This window comes from Lutra lutra, chromosome 18 (genome assembly GCF_902655055.1).
Source record: "Lutra lutra chromosome 18, mLutLut1.2, whole genome shotgun sequence".
In the NCBI taxonomy this organism is placed as follows: Eukaryota; Metazoa; Chordata; class Mammalia; order Carnivora; family Mustelidae; genus Lutra; species Lutra lutra.
Window position 1 is genome coordinate 24,002,162 of NC_062295.1, and position 18,394 is coordinate 24,020,555.

The 18,394-nt window shown below is 40.4% G+C and overlaps 1 protein-coding gene across 4 annotated transcripts in view; it reads left to right on the top strand.

Moving 5' to 3' along the window:
• Positions 1-18,394, top strand: part of ITGAM (integrin subunit alpha M) — a 50,400-nt gene that overhangs the window by 6,961 nt on the left and 25,045 nt on the right. For 3 of the 4 annotated variants that reach the window (XM_047714411.1, XM_047714408.1, XM_047714409.1), the window contains exons 6-10: positions 6,815-6,945; positions 7,395-7,540; positions 8,549-8,702; positions 9,738-9,888; positions 10,518-10,591. In XM_047714411.1, coding sequence (XP_047570367.1) covers positions 6,815-6,945; positions 7,395-7,540; positions 8,549-8,702; positions 9,738-9,888; positions 10,518-10,591 — 656 coding nt within the window. Of the gene's footprint in view, positions 1-6,814; positions 6,960-7,394; positions 7,541-8,548; positions 8,703-9,737; positions 9,889-10,517; positions 10,592-18,394 lie in introns of all 4 variants that reach the window. The other variant, XM_047714412.1, reaches the window with a different exon arrangement.

The window sequence follows — 18,394 nt, forward strand, 5'->3', positions numbered from 1 at the left end:
GTAGAGAAGGTGGGGGGAGATGTGAGGGTCTTCAACTTTAAGAAAAGTCCAGAGAGAATCCATCAAAATCCTAGAGGTGTACAGAGGTAGTAACCTCTTCAGCATCAGCTATAGTAACTTCATTCAAGACATGTCTCCAAAGGCAAAGGAAACAAAATGAAAAAGAACTTTGGGACCTCATCAAGATAAAAAGTTTCTGCACAGCAAAGGAAACAGTCAACAAAACAAAGAGGTAACCCATGAAATGGGATAAGATACTCGCAAATGACACTACAGACAAAGGGCTGATATCCAATCTATAAAGAACTTCTCAATCTCAACACCCAAAAAATAAATAATCAAGTCAAAACATGGGCAGAAGACATGAACAGACACTCTCCAATGGAAGACATACAAATGATTAATTGACACATGAAAAAATGTTCATCATCATTAGCCATCAGGGAAATTAAAATTGAAACCACACTGAGATACCACCTTATACCAGTTAGAATGGCAAAAATTAACAAGGCAGGAAACAAATGTTGGAGAGGATGTGGAGAAAGGGGAACCCTCTTATGCTGTTGGTGGGAATGCAAGTTGGTATAGGCATTTGGAAAACAGTATGGAGATTCCTCAAAAAGTTGAAAATAGAGCTACCCTAATGACCCAGCAATTACACTACTGGGTATTTACCCCAAAGATACAGATGCAGTGAAGAGAAGGGCCATATGCACCACAATGTTCATAGCAGCCATGTTCACAATAGCCACTCTGTGGAAAGAGTGAATATGCCCTTCAACAGATGAATGGATAAAGAAGATGTGGTCCATATACACAATGGGATATTACTCAGCCATCAGAAAGGATGAATACCTAACTTTTGCATTAACATCGATGGAACTGGAGGAGATTATACTGAGTGAAGTAGGTCAAGCAGAGAAAGCCAATTATCATATGGTTTCACTTACTTGTGGAACATAAAGAATACCATGGAGGACTTTAGGAGAAGGAAGGGAAAAATGAAGGAGGGAAACTGGAGGGGGAGATGATCCATGAGAGACTGTGGACTCTGAGAAACAGGGTTTTAGAAGGGAGCGGGGTGGGGTGATGGGTATTAAGGAGGGCATATATTGAAAGGAGCACTGGGTGTTAACATGTAAACAATGAATCTTGGAACACTATATCAAAAAGTAATGATGCACTGTATGGTGACTAATATAACAATAAAAAATAATAATAGAAAAGTCCTGAGATGGCTACTCATCTTTGTGAGATGATTCTCCCCACCCAGCCCCTGCCATCATCCTTAGAGTAAGTGTCTAAGTCTCCTGATCATAGCCTTCGAGACTCTCCCAACATTATTATTTCATCCACTGTGCTCCAGGCACCCTGGCTGCCTTTCTTCTCCAAGAATGACACCAAGTTGTCCCTGCCTCAGGGCCTTTACTATTCCTCCGGGCTGGAATGCTCTTCCCTCAGATCTTAGCTCACAACCCATTATTGTCATCTCTGCTCAAATGTCATCTCTCCAAAGAGGCCTTTCCTGAGTGGCTCTTATAATCATTTCCACCATTAATTCCTACCACGTTGTTATACTTTACCATCTTCATATCTGTATATACATATTTTGTTTCTTTTCTGTGTTTTATTCTAGAATGTAGGCTTCATGATAACAGGGATACTGCTTACCTTTGTTGATTGCTCTATGCTCTTGTATCTATTGCTGCTTAACAAATTGCCCCTAAACTTAGCAGCTAAAAACAATAAACATGTATATTACTGTTCTTATGAATCAGGAATCTGGGCATGGTTTAGCTGGGTGCCTCTGCCTCAGGTTTTTCATGAAATTGAAGTTAATCTGTTAAATTGGAGCTGTGGTCTCATAAAGGCTTGACTGGAGGAAGAAGATCCATTTCCAAGCACATTTACAAGATTGTTGAACTGGGGACCTCAATTTTTACTGGCTAGTGGCTGGAGGTTTCTCTCAGTTGCTTGTCACATGAGGTCCCCCATAAAGCAGCTTACAATTGCTCCCCCTAGAGCAGTTGACTTCCCTCAGAGTGAGTAAACAAGGGAGTAGGAAAACAAGAGAGAAAACACCCAAGAAAGAAATTAGTCTTTCCATAATGTAATCTGAGAAGTAATAATACATTACCTCTGGCATCTTATGTTCCTTTGAAGTGAGTAAAAAAATCCATCTCCCACTCAAGAGAAGGTGATTATGTAAGGGTGTTATTTCTAGAAGGTGAGAACCTTGTGCACCATCTTGGTGTCTGCCTACCACATCCTTGTTCTCCAAACATTTGTTGATTGATAGTGAGTGAGTGAGAGTGATCAAATCTTTTTTTCGAGCTGCTTTCTGCCACTTACTTCTTCAATTGCTTGGCCATCCTTTTGCTTGTTTTTCTAGTTGGGTCTGTTAACAAAGGCAGATATGTCTTTCTTTTGTAGTTTTTTCCCCCCCTCAAGCTCTGCTCCTTTGTACTTTACTCTAAACAGATAACCTTCATTCCTTCTTCACAAAGAAAATCAAGGTTTCCAGGGATGAACTCCCTCTACTTACTCCTTCTTCTTGTTCAAATTTTTGCAATGGTACCACCCTTGGCAGTGTCTCACTGGTTTTAGAGGGAGACCTAACTGTCTACCTTTCCATGAATCACTCTTCTATCTGGGCTTTTGAGGCTTTATCATATCACCAGCTTGAAGCCCACATCGTCAATCATCATCTCTCCAGGAGCTAAATTCCCCCCCTCCTTTGAATGTAAACATGCTCATGCTTACCTAGATCTTAAAAAAATCAACCACCAGAATTGATAGCATTGAAAATAAAGTTTCCTCTCTCTGGTCTTCTCCACATCTTCTGCTATTTCTCCTTTCCTTCACCACCAAACTTCTTGTAAGAGTTCTCTCATCTTATTTCCATTTCCCCCATATCACCATTCTTCACCCTCTGAAATTTGGCTTCTGTTCAACCATCATATCTATCTTCCTCTTACAGATGGCATTTGTGATTCCCTAAATGCCAAATCTCTATCCTGTCCTCATGTTTACTGACTCTGATGTGACCTATAGATCATCTCTTCCTTCCCTAAACACCTTGGTTCCAGATTTCTCCCTTCTCCTCTCCTCCCTTCTTCTCCTATCCCACTTCCCCTTACCACTTCTGCCTCTCTTGCACTCCCCCTCCCCTCCTTCCTCTTGCTTCTTCCCCTGCCAAGGCTTCTGCTAAACTTCATCTCCAGGCCATCTTCCTCTGTCGCCTTTGCATATGTAGGTAGGGGTACCAGGTTACAGCTTCTGTTCTTGTCCATGTGTTCTTCCTGCCCAATTGCATTCAATTCTGTGGCTTCAGCTCTTACCCTCACATTGCTCTCTTCAGTCCTCACTCTTGGGATTCCATACTTTTCTTTTTAAAACACATTTTCAGCTCTTTAAAAATTATTCAGAATTCAAACAGCACTCAAGCACATAACACTTCTCTCTCTTGGTTCCCCCAGCCAACGTTTTCTTCCTGGCATTCAATCTCTGTTACCAGTTTCTTGTGTCTTCTGGTAATACTCTATATTCACAAACATATACATATCTTTAATCTTCATTTTGTGCCACAAATAGTATCATGTTGTACACACTTGATTCTTTTCATTTAACATATCTGAGATTTTCAAAATTTTTTTCTGGTTAATTTTTTTTGTATATGTTCCATACAGATATTAGAATCTGCTTATCTATTTTTGAAAAGCCAATACTTTTTGGGGTAATTTTATTTTTTCAAAGATAATACAGTTAAATTGGCCTTTTTTCTTTTAGTATACACTTCCCTGAATTTTAAGGTATATATAGATTTTCATTAGAAGACAACATGAACATGGGCTGCCTGGGGGGCTCAGTCAGTAGAGCATGTGACTCTTGAGCTCCAGGTTGTGAATTCCAGCCCCATGCTGGTTGTAAAGATTACTTAAAGATAAAATCTTTTTTCCAAAAAAAGATTTTATTTATTTATTTGTGTGTGTGTGAGAGAGAGAGAGAGAGAGAAAGTGCACAAGCAGGGGGAGCAGCAGGCAAAGAGAGAAGCAGACTTCCTGCTGAGAAAGGAGCCCAATGCAGGACTCCATCCCAGGCCCCTGGGATCATGACCCAAGCCAAGGACAGATGCTTACTGACTGAGCCACCCAGGCATCCCTAAAAATAAAATCTTAAAAAAAAAAACCCAACATGGACAGAATACAAGAGTTCTGTTACTCTCCTAAAAACATCCTTCATGCTCTCTCTCTTTTAAAAAGTATTTTATTTATTTATTTGACACAGAGAGAATGAGTCTGAGCAGGGTGAGTGGCAGGCAGAAGGTGAGGAAGAAGCAGACTCCTCGCTGAGAAGAGAGCCCAACATGGCGCTCTATCCCAGGACTCTGGGATCATGACCAGAGTTGAAAGCAGAAACTTAACCTACTGGACCACCCAGGGGCCCCTCAGTGCTATCTCTTTATAGTTAGTTGTCTTCTCCCTCTCCATCCTAGCCCTTGGCACTCACTGGTCTGTTCTCCATCACTATTTAGTTTGTCTTAAGAAAGCTACATAAATGGAATTATAACCTTTTGAGATTGGCATCTTTCACTAGCATAATATGCAAATATTTGTATCCATGTTGCATCCATTGTTCATCCATGTTGTTGTGTGTATCAGTAGTTCTTTCCCTTTTTATTGCCAAATAGTATTCCATTGCATAGATTTACCATAGTCCCAGAACACAGTCTGTTCACACATTGAAAGATGTTTGGGTTGTTTCCAGTGTTTGGCAATCATGAATAGAGTGGCTAGAAACTTTTCATTGCTACAGTAATCTTCCTAAATACAAAAAAGATCACCTCACCTCCTTTTCTAAGAAAACTTCTGTGGCTTTCCACTGCCTAAGGGACAAAGTCTAACTATTTTGGGGGGATGGAAAGGCCCTTCCCAACTTTCCTCTGCTTAATGACATAGGCTTATCTCCATTCTCTTCATATAGATTGATTTTAGTAGAGCCATTTCAATCCCTCAATTCTGCAGAATTATTTTAAGTTCATTTCCTTTGTATCAGTCAGGGTTTTGACTGGAATAGATGGTACACTACAGTTAGAATAATTTGAGAAGGTTTTATTTACAAAGGGACTAATTTTTAAGGTTTGTTAGAGTCTTAGAGAACTACAATGGATGATCCAGGAACCCAGGGCAGGCAGCAGCAGAGCTGTTACCACTCCTAGGTTGATTGGACAAGGAGAGGGAGAAGTAACCAGAATTCAGAAGGAGAGAGTTGTGTGGAGTGTGCCTCCTTGAAGGAGCAGTGATTTTCCACTGAGGGCCACAGCTGGCCCAAAGCAAACTTCCAGGAAGGGAGTAAGGGGAGAATACTCTGATCTCACTCTTCCCTCCCTCCAATCTTCTATTGAGGCTCCTAATTGGGCAAATCCAAGTAGAAATCAGAGTCAAAGGAATCCAGAATGCATGTGGTTTATGTGGGCTGACTTCCTGGGGTGCAGAGCAGATTGGGGGAGGGTAGAAAGTGGATTTGGGCCTCGGAACAGAAAGGAGGAAGATATCCAGCATATTGTTGTATGTGCTGTTCCTTTTTTTCCTGTAATTTATTTCACCCTTTGTATTTCTGGCAAATTATTTCTCCTTCTCAGAGTTAGCTCTGATACTACTACTTTTCCTGACCTCCTTGGGCAGAATTTACCAAATTTTCCCACACTTCATCCATATTCCAAATTGTATTAAACAATATTCAAGTTTATTAAACAGATCTTAAAAAGTATTATAAAATGGTTAACTTTCATCAGCATCAAGGTTTATTTTGCTCCCAAATTTTGCATATAATTGAACTTTTTAATATGCTAACACCTGCTGAATTGATTCTACTGTAGACTCTAAGGCTTCAGTTTCTTCCTGCAAATTTTTCTTTGCTTCTCCTAACATTTCCTGTGTTTATTCTTGTGAATGGCTAATGAAAACATCACAAAATTGATAAGGAATCATTAAGCAGTAGTCATCTATCTGCAAGTTTGATGTCCTTACAAGCATCTTTAAATTTTGTAGTTTTCTTTTTTACTTCTATTTCTTCCTTCAGTTATGTGAATCTACTTGTATTCATGAAAATTTGTTTATCTTTTGTTGATCTTCAAAAGTAACATTGGCACTGTGGAAAGAACCAAGATGCCCTTCAATGGACAAATGGATAAGGAAGATGTGGTCCATATACACTATGGAGTATTATGCCTCCATCAGAAAGGATGAATACCCAACTTTTGTATCAATATGGATGGGACTGGAAGAGATTATGCTGAGTGAAATAAGACAAGCAGACAGAGTCAATTATCATATGGTTTCACTTATTTGTGGAGCATAACAAATAACATGGAGGACATGGGGAGATGGAGAGGAGAAGGGAGTTGAGGGAAATTGGAAGGGGAGGTGAACCATGAAAGACTATGGACTCTGAAAAACAATCTGAGGGTTTTGAAGGGGCGGGGGGTGGGAGATTGGGGGAGCCAGGTGGTGGGTATTATGGAGGGCACGTATTGCATGGAGCACTGGGTGTGTTGCATAAACAATGAATTCTGTTACGCTGAAAAGAAAGTAAAAAAAAAAGTAACATTGGCATCTTCTGGCAGATGTCTTCTTCATGGTGGCTGTGATCTTGAGATTGTGTCCATGTTTTTATTAAGCTTGGAACATGGGTTGGATATTGTTTACCTTTTATTTTAACTTTTAGCAGAGAGCTGACATGCAAAAAAATGAATGCATTTAGTTAGTGCATGTACTAGTACTTAATTAGTTCATCCTTTCTTTTGTTCCCCAAGAGTGCCCTCGGCAAGACAGTGATATTGCCTTCTTGATTGATGGCTCTGGTAGCATCAACCCAAGTGACTTTCAGCGGATGAAGGCCTTTGTCTCAACTGTGATGGATCTATTCAAGAAGTCCAAAACCTTGGTGAGGGCATATGGGTAGGTTAGGAAATAGCTCATAAAAGGTTGGCAAATACATGGCATCCAGGTCTCCACTTTCCCCTTTTACTTCCATTGCAGACATTGTTAAATTGCAAATTGATCATGGTTTTCTTTCATGATTCTTTTTCCTTCTCTGTCTGGATGCAGCCTCAACTTCTTCCAGCCCTCTGTATAGCATACGACTCTGACTCATTGATAAGGGTTGATATGGGAGATAAAACTCACATATCATCTCTGGGTGAGTTCTAGTACTTAGAAGTGGGAGCTGATGGCAGATCTCTGTCCTGGTGAGGGAGAAGGATTGGGGACAGTATAGAATTTGGAGGGATTTGGAGACTGGAATGTTTCAAGATCTATGTAGAGCTTCCTGGGAGATGAGTAAGTGTGAGGAGAGTCATCTTCTCCAATGTAATGGCAGATGCCTGTTCCCAGTTTTCTTTGATGCAGTTCTCTGAAGACTTCCAGCTTCATTTCACCTTCAATCAGTTCAAGAAAAACCCTAACCCAGAATTTCTGGTGAAGCCAATAAGACAGCTGTATGGGAGGACACACACTGCCACAGGAATCCGCAAAGTAGTGTAAGATCTTTGCTTGGGAACAACATGGAGGACATTAGGGGAAGGAAGGGAAAAGTGAAATGGGGGATATCAGAGGGGGAGACAAACCATGAGAGCCTGGGGACTCTGAGAAACAAACTGACAGTTTTAGAGGTGAGAGGGATGGGGATATGGGTGAGCCTTGTGGTGGGTGTTAAGGAGTTATGTATTACATGGAGCACTGGGTGTTGTACATAAACAATAAATCTTGGAACACTACATCAAAAACTAATGATGTATTTTATGGTGACTAACAATGCACACAAAAAGATCTTTGCTTAGGGTGGAAGGAGGAGATGATTTTTTTTTTTTTTTGCTGGGATTTGAAGAATGAAGGGGCTTATTCAGACAGGGATGGGGTAAAGGACATGAGTAAAGGTGGAGGAGAGACTCTACTCTGCATGGTACACTCATGAAATACAAGTTGTGAGTAAAGGTAGGACTGAAGGAGAGATGTGAGGGTAAGGCTAGAAAGAGGCTACAGAGATCATTTGAGGCCAGGTCACTTAAGGCAACTGAGAAGTGAGTGGGGATCTACTGAATGTATTAAGCAGTGAGGAGATGTCACCATATCTTGTTTTGGAAGTTCACTCTGATATGATGTGATGTGTGTGTGTGTAGAGGTGAGGGTGGGGGTTGGGACAGAAGTTCAGGAAGATGAGCTAGAGAGTTGTTGAATCAAACCAGGAAAGGTTTGTGAAAGCCCAATTAAGCTTAAAAATTTCTTTTAATTTAAGGGTGTAATACTCAGTTAAAAATCAGTTTATGCAAAAGTATATAAAGGCAGCGATGCTTTCCTTTCCTTCCACTCTTTTCCCTTCTCTTGCTGCCTTTCCAGGTCTTGGGGCAACCACATCTCAATGTTCACTCCAGGGGAGCCTAAACTTCTCTTAGCTGCATCTGTGCCTGTGACTGCTGACATTCCCTCCCTAGCATAACGAGTATCTCTGTCTATTCACATTTGACTTTTCTTTCCTCTTCCCTGGACAGAAGAGAACTGTTTCACAGTAGCAGAGGAGCCCGGGAGAATGTCTTTAAGATCCTAGTTGTCATCACAGATGGAGAAAAGTTTGATGATCCCTTGGATTACAAGGATGTCATCCCTGAAGCAGACAGAGAGGGGATCATTCGCTATGTCATTGGGGTAGGAGATGTGGCTCTCTGGCCTGATGTTTCTGTGGAGGGTTTCTGTTTGGATATACCTTTCCTTCAGTTTGAAAATATCCCTAAAACCAAGGTGGACCAAGGGTCACTGCTAGCCCATATGGGCCTATATCACTTAAGTGTAACAAATTAGAATTCAGTCTTTGAAACAAATGATTCTGTAGTTCAGCTGGGGAGTTTTTCTGATTTTGACTGGCTCACTCTTATATCTGTATTCATTTGAAGGTTGGTTGGCAGCTTTGCTGATCTTGGCTGAGCTCTCTCCATTTCTGAGGGTTTCCAGTTATGTCTGTTTGCTGGACTGGAATGGCTGGAACAACTGGAGTAACTTGGTTCTTTTGCTCCTTGTGTTATCCTTCTGTGCGCTAGCCTGGACATGTCCTCATGGTGAAGGCAGGGGAACAAAAGAGCAAATGGAAATGTTGCAAACACTCTTTGAAGCCTCTGTCTGCATCATTATGATAATATCCATTACCAATGGATATTAGCAAGATGCATGGCTGCACCCAGAGACGTAAGCAGGGTAGATCACTCTGCCATGAGTGAGAAGATACAGCAAAGTTCTGGGGGGAAAGACCTTGGATATAGGAACAGGTAAAGAGTTCAGATCATCATTGTAGTCAAACTACCACATTACTTTGTATAACAGAAAAAGGTATCATCTTTGGTGCATGGTTTGACAAGTAGGAAACCTCTTTATATAGAGGAAAAGACTCTTTACTCTGGGGAGAGGTCAGCCCCACACCAGGACGCATGGCACAACAAAGGAACCAAAGGCTGTATTTCAGCTCCTAATAACTTCCTTGACAGAATACCTCATTATGCAGTGCATAATCTGTTTTACTCAACTTGGTGGCCCTGTCCCAGGGGCCTTATGGTGCATTCCCTCATTTGACATATTCTGTTTCAGAATCTTTTTTTTCAGATTTTTTTTTTTTTTTTTTTTTTTTTTTTTTTTGCTGGATGAGACAGCTAACTCCAGATGGTGTCTGATTGTCACTGTCCTTGGTAACAGGTGGGAGATGCTTTCAATATTCCAAAAAATCGTGAAGAGCTTAATATCATTGCATCCAAGCCTTCTCGTGATCATGTGTTCCGGGTGAATAACTTTGAAGCTCTGAAGACCATTCAAAACCAGCTTCAGGAAAAGATATTTGCAATTGAGGGTAAGCTGCATTCCTGCAGCAGCTCCAGAAGCAGTCCTTTACCCTCCAATATGCATTTATCCTTTAGAAACTAGAACTTCCTAACACTTGGTGTCTTGACTCTTAGGATTAATTCAATTCTCTCCACTTCCCCTAGTTCCCAGCAACTCTGGCCTCACTTGGTCCTTTCCTTTGAAATCAAAGGATCTGGACTTTATCTCTACTTTGCATTGGCTATAGGCTGGAAAATTGGAGGGTAGGGGAGCCAAACTTCACACACTATTTTTCCAAGAATTTGGATATGTTGCCAGTATTTGTGTGTTTGTTTCATTGCTGAATCTCCAGTGTCTAGAATAGTGTCTGGTACACATAGGGTGCTCAATAAATGTTAACTGATTAAGAGAATTTAAAAAACTGGGGGAGGGTTATACAATATGGATTTATGGTTTGTCTTAAAAAGTTGGAACATTAGACTGCATTCTCATGTGGCAAAAACCAGATGGAGCCAAATAGCTACCATCTTTATAAATGGGGTATATACTTTCTAATTCAGTATAACTGCCATCTGAGCCTCCTTTTGTCTGGTCACCATAGCATTTGAGTTCCAGCTCTTCTGCTTTCTTTATTATAGAAATCTCTCCTCCTCACAGGTACTCAGACAGGGAGTGCCAGCTCCTTTGAGCATGAGATGTCTCAGGAAGGCTTCAGTGCTGCCATCACCTCTGTAAGTGGTCCTTCATTAAATTGGGATTGGGCAAGAGGTTTGGTTACTTTTATCTGCAATGAGTACTTGTTGGGAGGCATTTCTTTGATGGGGAGCAGTGGTCCCTTTTCTTTTCCTTTTTAATCCTGTTTTTTTTTTTTTTTTTGGTTTGTTTTTGTTGTCATTGAGGATATATGACACAGATATGGATATACGATAAGATTTTAGCTTCAAGGGGTGCCTGGGTGGCTTAGTCGGTTAAAGCCTCTGCCTTTGGCTCAGGTCATGATCCCAGAGTCCTGGGATCGAGCCCCATCTTGGGCTCTCTGCTCAGCAGGGACCCTGCTTCCTCCTCTCTCTCCCTGCCTGCCTATCTACTTGTAATCTCTGTCTATCAAATAAATAAATAAAATCTTTAAAAAAAAGATTTTAGCTTCAAGTGTACAACATAAGGATTTGATATATGTGTATATTGTGAAAACATCACTACAATAAGTCTAATTAATATGTATCACTACATATGTTACAAAATTTTTTTTCTTTTGATGAAAACTTTAAGATTTATTTTCTTTTTTTCTTTATTTAAATTCAATTTAGTTAACATATATTGTATTATTAGTTTCAGGGGAGGAATTTAGTGATTCATCAGTTGCATCTAGCAATCCTCAGTTTGTTTCCTTAAGCTCAGCATCTCAGCATCTCTTTGCTACCCTCTCTATTTTCATCTTATTTCATTTTTCCTTTGCTCCTTACTTTCCCCTATGTTCATGTTTTATTTCTTAAATTACACATATGAGTGAAATCATATTGTATTTGTCTTTCTCTGACTTATTTCACTTAGCATAATACTCTCTATTTCCATCCATGTCATTCCAAATGGTAAGAGTTCATTCTTTTTGATGGCTGGGTAATATTCCATAGTACATCTTCATCCATTCATCTGTCACGAGACATCTGGCCTCTTTCCATATTTTGGCTACTGTGGACATTGGTGCTATAAACCTTGGGGTTCATGTGCCCGTTCAAATCATGATGTTTGTATCCTTTGGGTAAATACCGAGTTGTGCAGTTGCTGGGTGTAGGGTAGCTCTATTTTTCACTTTTTGAGGAACCTTCCTACTGTTTTCTAGAGTGGCTGCACCAGTTTGTATTCTCACCAACAGTGTAAGAGAGTTTCTCTTTCTGCACATCCTTGCCAACATCTGTTGTTTCCTGAGTTGTTCAATTTAACCAGTCTGACTGGTGTGAAGTGGTGTCTCATTGTGGTTTTGATTTGTCTTTCCCTGATGCCCAGTGATGTAGAGCATTTGTTTAATGTTCTGTTAGCCATCTGGATGTCTTCTTTGGAAAAGTGTCTATTCATGTCTTCTGCCCATTTCTTCTTTTTTTTTTTTAATATTTTATTTATTTATTTGACAGAGATCACAAATAGGCAGAAAGGCAGGCAGAGAGAGAGGAGGATGCAGGCTCCCCACGGAGCAGAGAGCCTGATGTGGGGCTTGATCCCAGGACCCTGGGATCATGACCTGAGCCGAAGGCAGAGGCTTTAACCCACTGAGCCACCCAGGCGCCCCATCTTCTGCCCATTTCTTGATTGGATTTTTGGTTTTTTGGGTGTTGAGTTTGATAAGTTTTTTTTTTTTTAAAGATTTTTTATTTATTTATTTGACAGACAGAGATCACAAGCAGGCAGAGAGGCAGGCAGAGAGAGAGGAGGAAGCAGGCTCCCCGCTGAGCAGAGAGCCCTATGCGGGGCTCAATCCCAGGACCCTGAGATCACGACCTGAGCCGAAGGCAGCGGCTCAACCCACTGAGCCACCCAGGCGCCCCAGTTTTTTTTTTTTTTTTTTTTTTGATAAGTTCTTTATAGATCTTGGCTACTAGCCTTTTATTTGATAAGACATTTGCAAATATCTTCTTCCATTCCATAAGTTGCCTTTTAGTTTTGTTGATCATTTCCTTTGCTATGCAAAAGCTTTTCATTTGGATGAGATCCCAATAGTTCATCTTTGTTTTTGTTTCTCTTGCCATTGGAGATGTGTCTGACAGGAAGCTGCTGTGGTTGAGGTCAGAGGTTGCTGCCTGTGTTCTCCTCTAGAATTTTGATGGATTCCTGTTTCACATTTAGGTCTGTCATCTGTTTTGAGGTTATTTTTGTGTATGGTATAAGAAAGTGGTACAGTTTCATTCTTTGCATGTTGGCGTCCAGTTTTCCCAGTACCATTTGTTGAAAAGACTCTCTCCATTGGATATTCTTTCCTGCTTTGTCAAAGATTAGTTGAGCATAGAGGTGAAGGTCCATTTCTGGGTTCTCTATTCTGTTCCATTGATTTATCTGTCTGTTTTTGTGCCAGTACCATACTGTCTTGATGATTATAGCCTTGTAATATGGCTTGAAGTCTGGATTGTGATGCCTCCAGCTTTGGTTTTCTTTTTTTCTTTTCTTTTCTTTTTTTTTTTTTAAAGATTTTTTATTTATTTATTTGACAGAGAGAGATCACAAGCAGGCAGAGAGGCAGGCAGAGAGAGAGGAGGAAGCAGGTTCTTTGCTGAGCAGAGAGCCCAATGCGGGGCTCAATCCCAGGACCCTGAGATCATGACCTGAGCCGAAGGCAGCGGCTTAACCCGCTGAGCCACCCAGGCGCCCCTCTTTTTTTTTTTTTTCTTTTTTCTTTTTAAACATTCCTGTGGCTATTCAGGGTTTTTCTGGTTCCATACAAATTTTAGGATCATTTGTTCCAGCATTGTGGAAAATGCTGATGGTATCTTGATAGTGATTGCATTACATGTGTAGATTGCTCGAGGTAGCATAGACATTTTAACAATATTTGTTTTTCTGATCCATGAGCATGGAATGTTTTTCCATTTCTTTGTGCTTTCCTCAATTTCTGTCATAAATATTTTTTAGTTTTCAGAGTACAGATCCTTTACCTTTTTGGTTAGGTTTATTCCTAGGTATCTTACAGTTCTTGGTGCAATTGTAAATGGGACTGATTCCTTGATTTCTCTTTCTTCTGCCTCATTGTTAGTGTATAGAAATGCAAATGACCGATGTGCATTGATTTTATATCCTGCAACTTTGCTGAATTCCTCTATCAGTTTTAGCACTTTCTGGTGGAGTCTTTTGGGTTTTCTGCAGAGAGTATCGTATCATCTGCAAAGAGTTCTTCTTTGCAGATTTGGATACCTTTTATTTCTTTTTATTGTCTGATTGCTGGTGCTAGGTTTTCCAGTATTATTTTGAACACCAGTGGTGAGAATGGGCATCCCTGTCATGTTCCTGACCATAGGGGAAAAAGCTCTCAGTCTTTCCTTGTGGAGGATGATATTCACTGTGGACCTTTCACATATGGCTTTTCTGATGTTGAGGTATGTTCCCTTTATCCCTAAACAGTGGAGAGTTTTAATCAAGAAAGGATGCTGTATTTTGTCAAATGTTTTTTCTGCACCAATCGAGAGGATCATATGGTTCTTGTCCTTTCTTTTATTAATGTGGTATATTTTGTTGATTGATTTGTGGATGTTGAACCACTCTTCTAGCCCAGGATTAAATCCCACTTGGTCATAGTGAATAATCCTTTTAATGTACTGTTGGAACCTATTAACCAGTATCTTGGTGAGAATTTTTGGATTCATGTTCATCAGGGATATTGGTCTGTAATTCTTTTTGGTGGGGTCTTTGTCTGGTTTTGGGGTAAAGGTAATGCTGGCTTCATAGAAAGAGTTTGGAAGTTTTCCTTCCCTTTTTATTTTTTGAAACACCTTCAGAAAAATAGGTATTAATTCTTCTTTAAATGTTTGGTGGAATTCCCCTGGGAAATCATCTGGGCCTGGAGTCTTGTTTTTTGGGAGGTTTTTTATTACTGCTTCAATTTCCTTGGTGGGTATAGGTCTCTTCACATTTTTCATTTCTTCCTGTTTCAGTTTTGGTAGTTTGTGTTTCTAGGATTGCATCTATTTCTTCCAGATCGCTTAATTTGTTGGCATACAGTTGCTCATAATATGTTCTTATAACTGTATTTCTTTGGTGTTGGTTGTGATCTTTTGTCTTTCATTCATGATTTTATTTATTTGTTCTTTCTCTTTTCTTTTTGATAAGCCTGGCTAGGGCTTTATCTATCTTACTAAGTCTTTCAAAGGATCTGTTCTACCAATTTTCTTAAACTTATATATCATTGATTTTTGTTCTAATCTTTATTATTTCTCTTGTCCTGCTGGATTTAGGCTTTGTTTCCTGTTCTTTTTCCCAGCCCCTTTAGGTATAAGGTTAGCTTGCATATTTGAGACTTTTCTTGTTTCTTGAGGAAGGGCTGTATTCATATATACTGCATCCCAAAGCTTCTGATCTGTAGTGTTTTCACTTTCATTTACTTCCATGTATTTTAAAATTCTTCTTTAATTTCTTTGTTGACCCATTCATTCTTTAGTAGGATGTTTTTAAACCTCCATATATTTGTGTTTCTTCCCAAGTTTTTCTTGTGGTTGTCTTTAAGTTTTAAAGCATTGTAGTCTGGATATATGCATGATATAATCTCAGTCTTCACGTACCAGTTGAGAACCTGATTTGTGACCCAGTAAGTGAGATATTCTGGAGAATGTTTCATGTGCAATCAAGAAGAATGTGTATTCTCCTGCTTTAGGATGAAATGCTCTGAATATATCTGTGAAGTCCATCTGGTCCAGTGTGTCATTCAAAGCCCTTGTTTACTCTTTGATCTTCTGCTTAGATGATCTGTCCATTGCTGTCAGTGGGGTGTTAATATTCCTTACCATTATTGTATTATTTTAAATGTGTTTCTTCAGTTTTGTTATTAATTGGTTTATATAGTTGTCAGCTCCCAAGTTTGGGGCATAAATATTTACAGCTGTTAGATCTTCCTGTTGGGTAGACCCTACTATTATGAAACAGTGTCCTTCTTCATCTCTTATTACAGTCTTTGGTTTAAAATCTAGTTTTCTGATATAAGGATTGCTACTCCAGCTTTCTTTTGAAGTCCATTTGGATGATAGATGCTTCTCTACCTCTTGCTTTCAATCTGGAGGTGTCTGGTTTTAAATGAGTTTAAATGAGGTTTAAAATGAGTCTTTTGTAAGCAGCATATCAGTGGGTCTTTTTTTTAAAATCCAATTTGATATCCTTTGTCTTTTTTTTTTTTAAAGATTTTATTTATTTATTTGACAGATCACAAGTAGGCAGAGAGGCAGTCAGAGAGAGAGAGGAGGAAGCAGGCTCCCTGCTGAGCAGAGAGCCCGATGTGGGGCTCTATCGCAGGACCCTGGGATCATGACCTGAGCTGAAGGCAGAGGCTTTAACCCACTGAGCCACCCAGGTGCCCCATCCTGTGTCTTTTGATAGGAACATTTAATCAATTTACATTCCAATTAATTATTATTTAAAAAAACTATTCTATATGTTTTTCTCTTTCTTTCTTTCTTTTTTTTTTTTTTTTAAGATTTATTTATTTATTTGACAGAGGGAAAGCAAAAGAAGGCAGAGTGTCAGGCAGAGGGAGAGGGAGAAGCAAGCTCCCACTGAGCAGGGAACCCAATGCGGGGCTCAATCTCAGGACCCTGGATCATGACCTGAGGCAAAGGCAGATGTTGTCAACTGAGCCATCCAGGCGCCCCTACCTTCAGTAAGATTTATGAAGTATACAAACAAACACAGACAAACAGAAAGACTGATAAAAGTATATGACAAGAGAAAAAAAATATGTATATACATAAAAGCAAAAAAAAAAAAAAAAAGAAGAGCCTCGTCAAAAAGAACCCCAAGTATAAGATTTATATACTATCAGGACAAACACAAATACACAGAAACACTGGAGGAAGAAAAACATGGGAGAGTGGTTATAAATTCTCAGTGTGGGCGAGGAAGGTTTTTTGATTCTTCCTGGATTTATCTTGATATCTTTGTTAAAGGACTCAACTTTCCTAAGATAAAGGGGGATTAAAAATTGGTTTACCTATAGGGGTAGCATTGGTTGGGGAAAGGGGATTACCTTGAAGTTTAACTCTACATGAATATTAAAAAATAAAAATAAACCAAAAGAATAAACTAAACTAAACAAAACTAAACTAAAATTTAAAAAAAATTAAAAAATAGAAAAGCAAAAGAAAAACCATGGGTATAGGCATCAAAAAGTTCAGGTTAAAAGGTTATTATGGAATTTGATATACTGGACATCTCACTGTGATGGTAAGTAGGTTAAAAAATTATCTATCTATCTATCTATCTATCTATCTATCTATATATATATATAAAAGAACCAGAATAGTGGGAATGAATAAAAAACAAAAGTTGTATCTATGAAGTAGTGGTGGTGGTTCTCTTGTCGTCTTTTTTTTTTTCCTGGTTGGTTTTCTGGGGGAGGGGCCTGCTGCGTGGGTTTTCAGTCAATGATGTTCCCTGAGTTAAGTCCTCCCGCCCCCCTCAAGGGGGTGGGCTCTGAGGAAACCGGTTTTTCAGGCTTTTGTTCTCTGGAGGTTTTTATGTTTGTTTCTTTTCTTTCGCCTTGACAGCTTTTGATGGTTTTGGGAGGTTTAGAGGAAAGCAAACAGCACCCCGACCCCCCTCTCAGAAAGAAGCCTCAGTCTGTTCCCCTCTGGGTCTCCAGAGCACATTAAGTTCCCCCTCGGCTGCTAGCAGAGCAGGTTCCAAGTTGCGGTCCCTGGGGACACAGGAACTCCTGCTTGTACCCAATACCACCACAGCGGCGGCTGTCTGGGCAGCTCCAGACCGCCAGAGAGATTCCAAGCAGCAATAGCACGCTGAGATTTTCCCGCTGGCCCAGGCTGGGAGTGCCTGGTCTTTCTGGGTCCGAGCACCGGGCTGGTGCCTGCGCGCACCTCTCTTAGGGGAGGCTGTGACACGACTCGGCGTTCTGCTGCCTGCGAGGCTCCCAGCACCTCATGGGAGCTGGACCCCACACATTCTCAGGTGCGCTGGCAGCTCAGGGACCAAGACCTGGTATCTCTGCTGCAATCTCTCCAGCTCAGTGCCAGGGGTGGCTGTCCTCGGTCCGGGGACTTAAGCCCCTGCCCCTAAACGCCCTGATTCCCACAATTTCCCCCCATGATCCTTTGCTCTTTTTGAGTGCTTTCAACCAGACTCCAAGTTAATGCTGGTCCCCAGATGCAGGGCACTCTCGTATTGGGGTATTACTTTCCAATGGGTCGCCTCTGGTGGCTCCCTCCCCCTTTTGTTTATCCTCCAATATCAGTCCGACGTTCCCACTCCTCTTTACCTGTCCACTGGCATCTTCTGCCTCTGTAGAGATCCAGATGTGTATAATTCTGATCTCAGGCTGATTTCATGGGTGATCGGAGTTCTTTAGTAGGTAATCAGCTCACTTTAGGGTACAGGTTGAAACGGCTCCTCCTCCTACTTCCCCGCCATCTTGTCTTCCCCGTGCCCCTACATTCAGATTAATTATCGAAAGATACGAATTTAGTGCTATTGTATTATCTGTAAAGTTGCTATTTCTGTAGATTGTCTCTGTTCCTTTCTGGTCTTTGTTACCATTGGGCTCTCTCTTCACTCAAAGGATCCCCTTTAATATTTCTTGCAGGGTTGGTTTAATGTTCACAGATTCATTTAGTTTTTGTTTGTACTGAAATTCTTTATTCCTCCTTTCATTCTGAATGACAGCCTTGCTGGATAAAGTATTTTTGGCTGCATATTTTTCCCATTTAGCACATTGAATATATCATGCCAGTTCTTTTTGGCCTGCCCCGTCTCTGTGGGCATGTCTGCTGACAGCCTTATGTTTCTACCCTTGGAGGTTAGGGACCTCTTGTCCCAAGGTGCTTTTAGGATTTTCT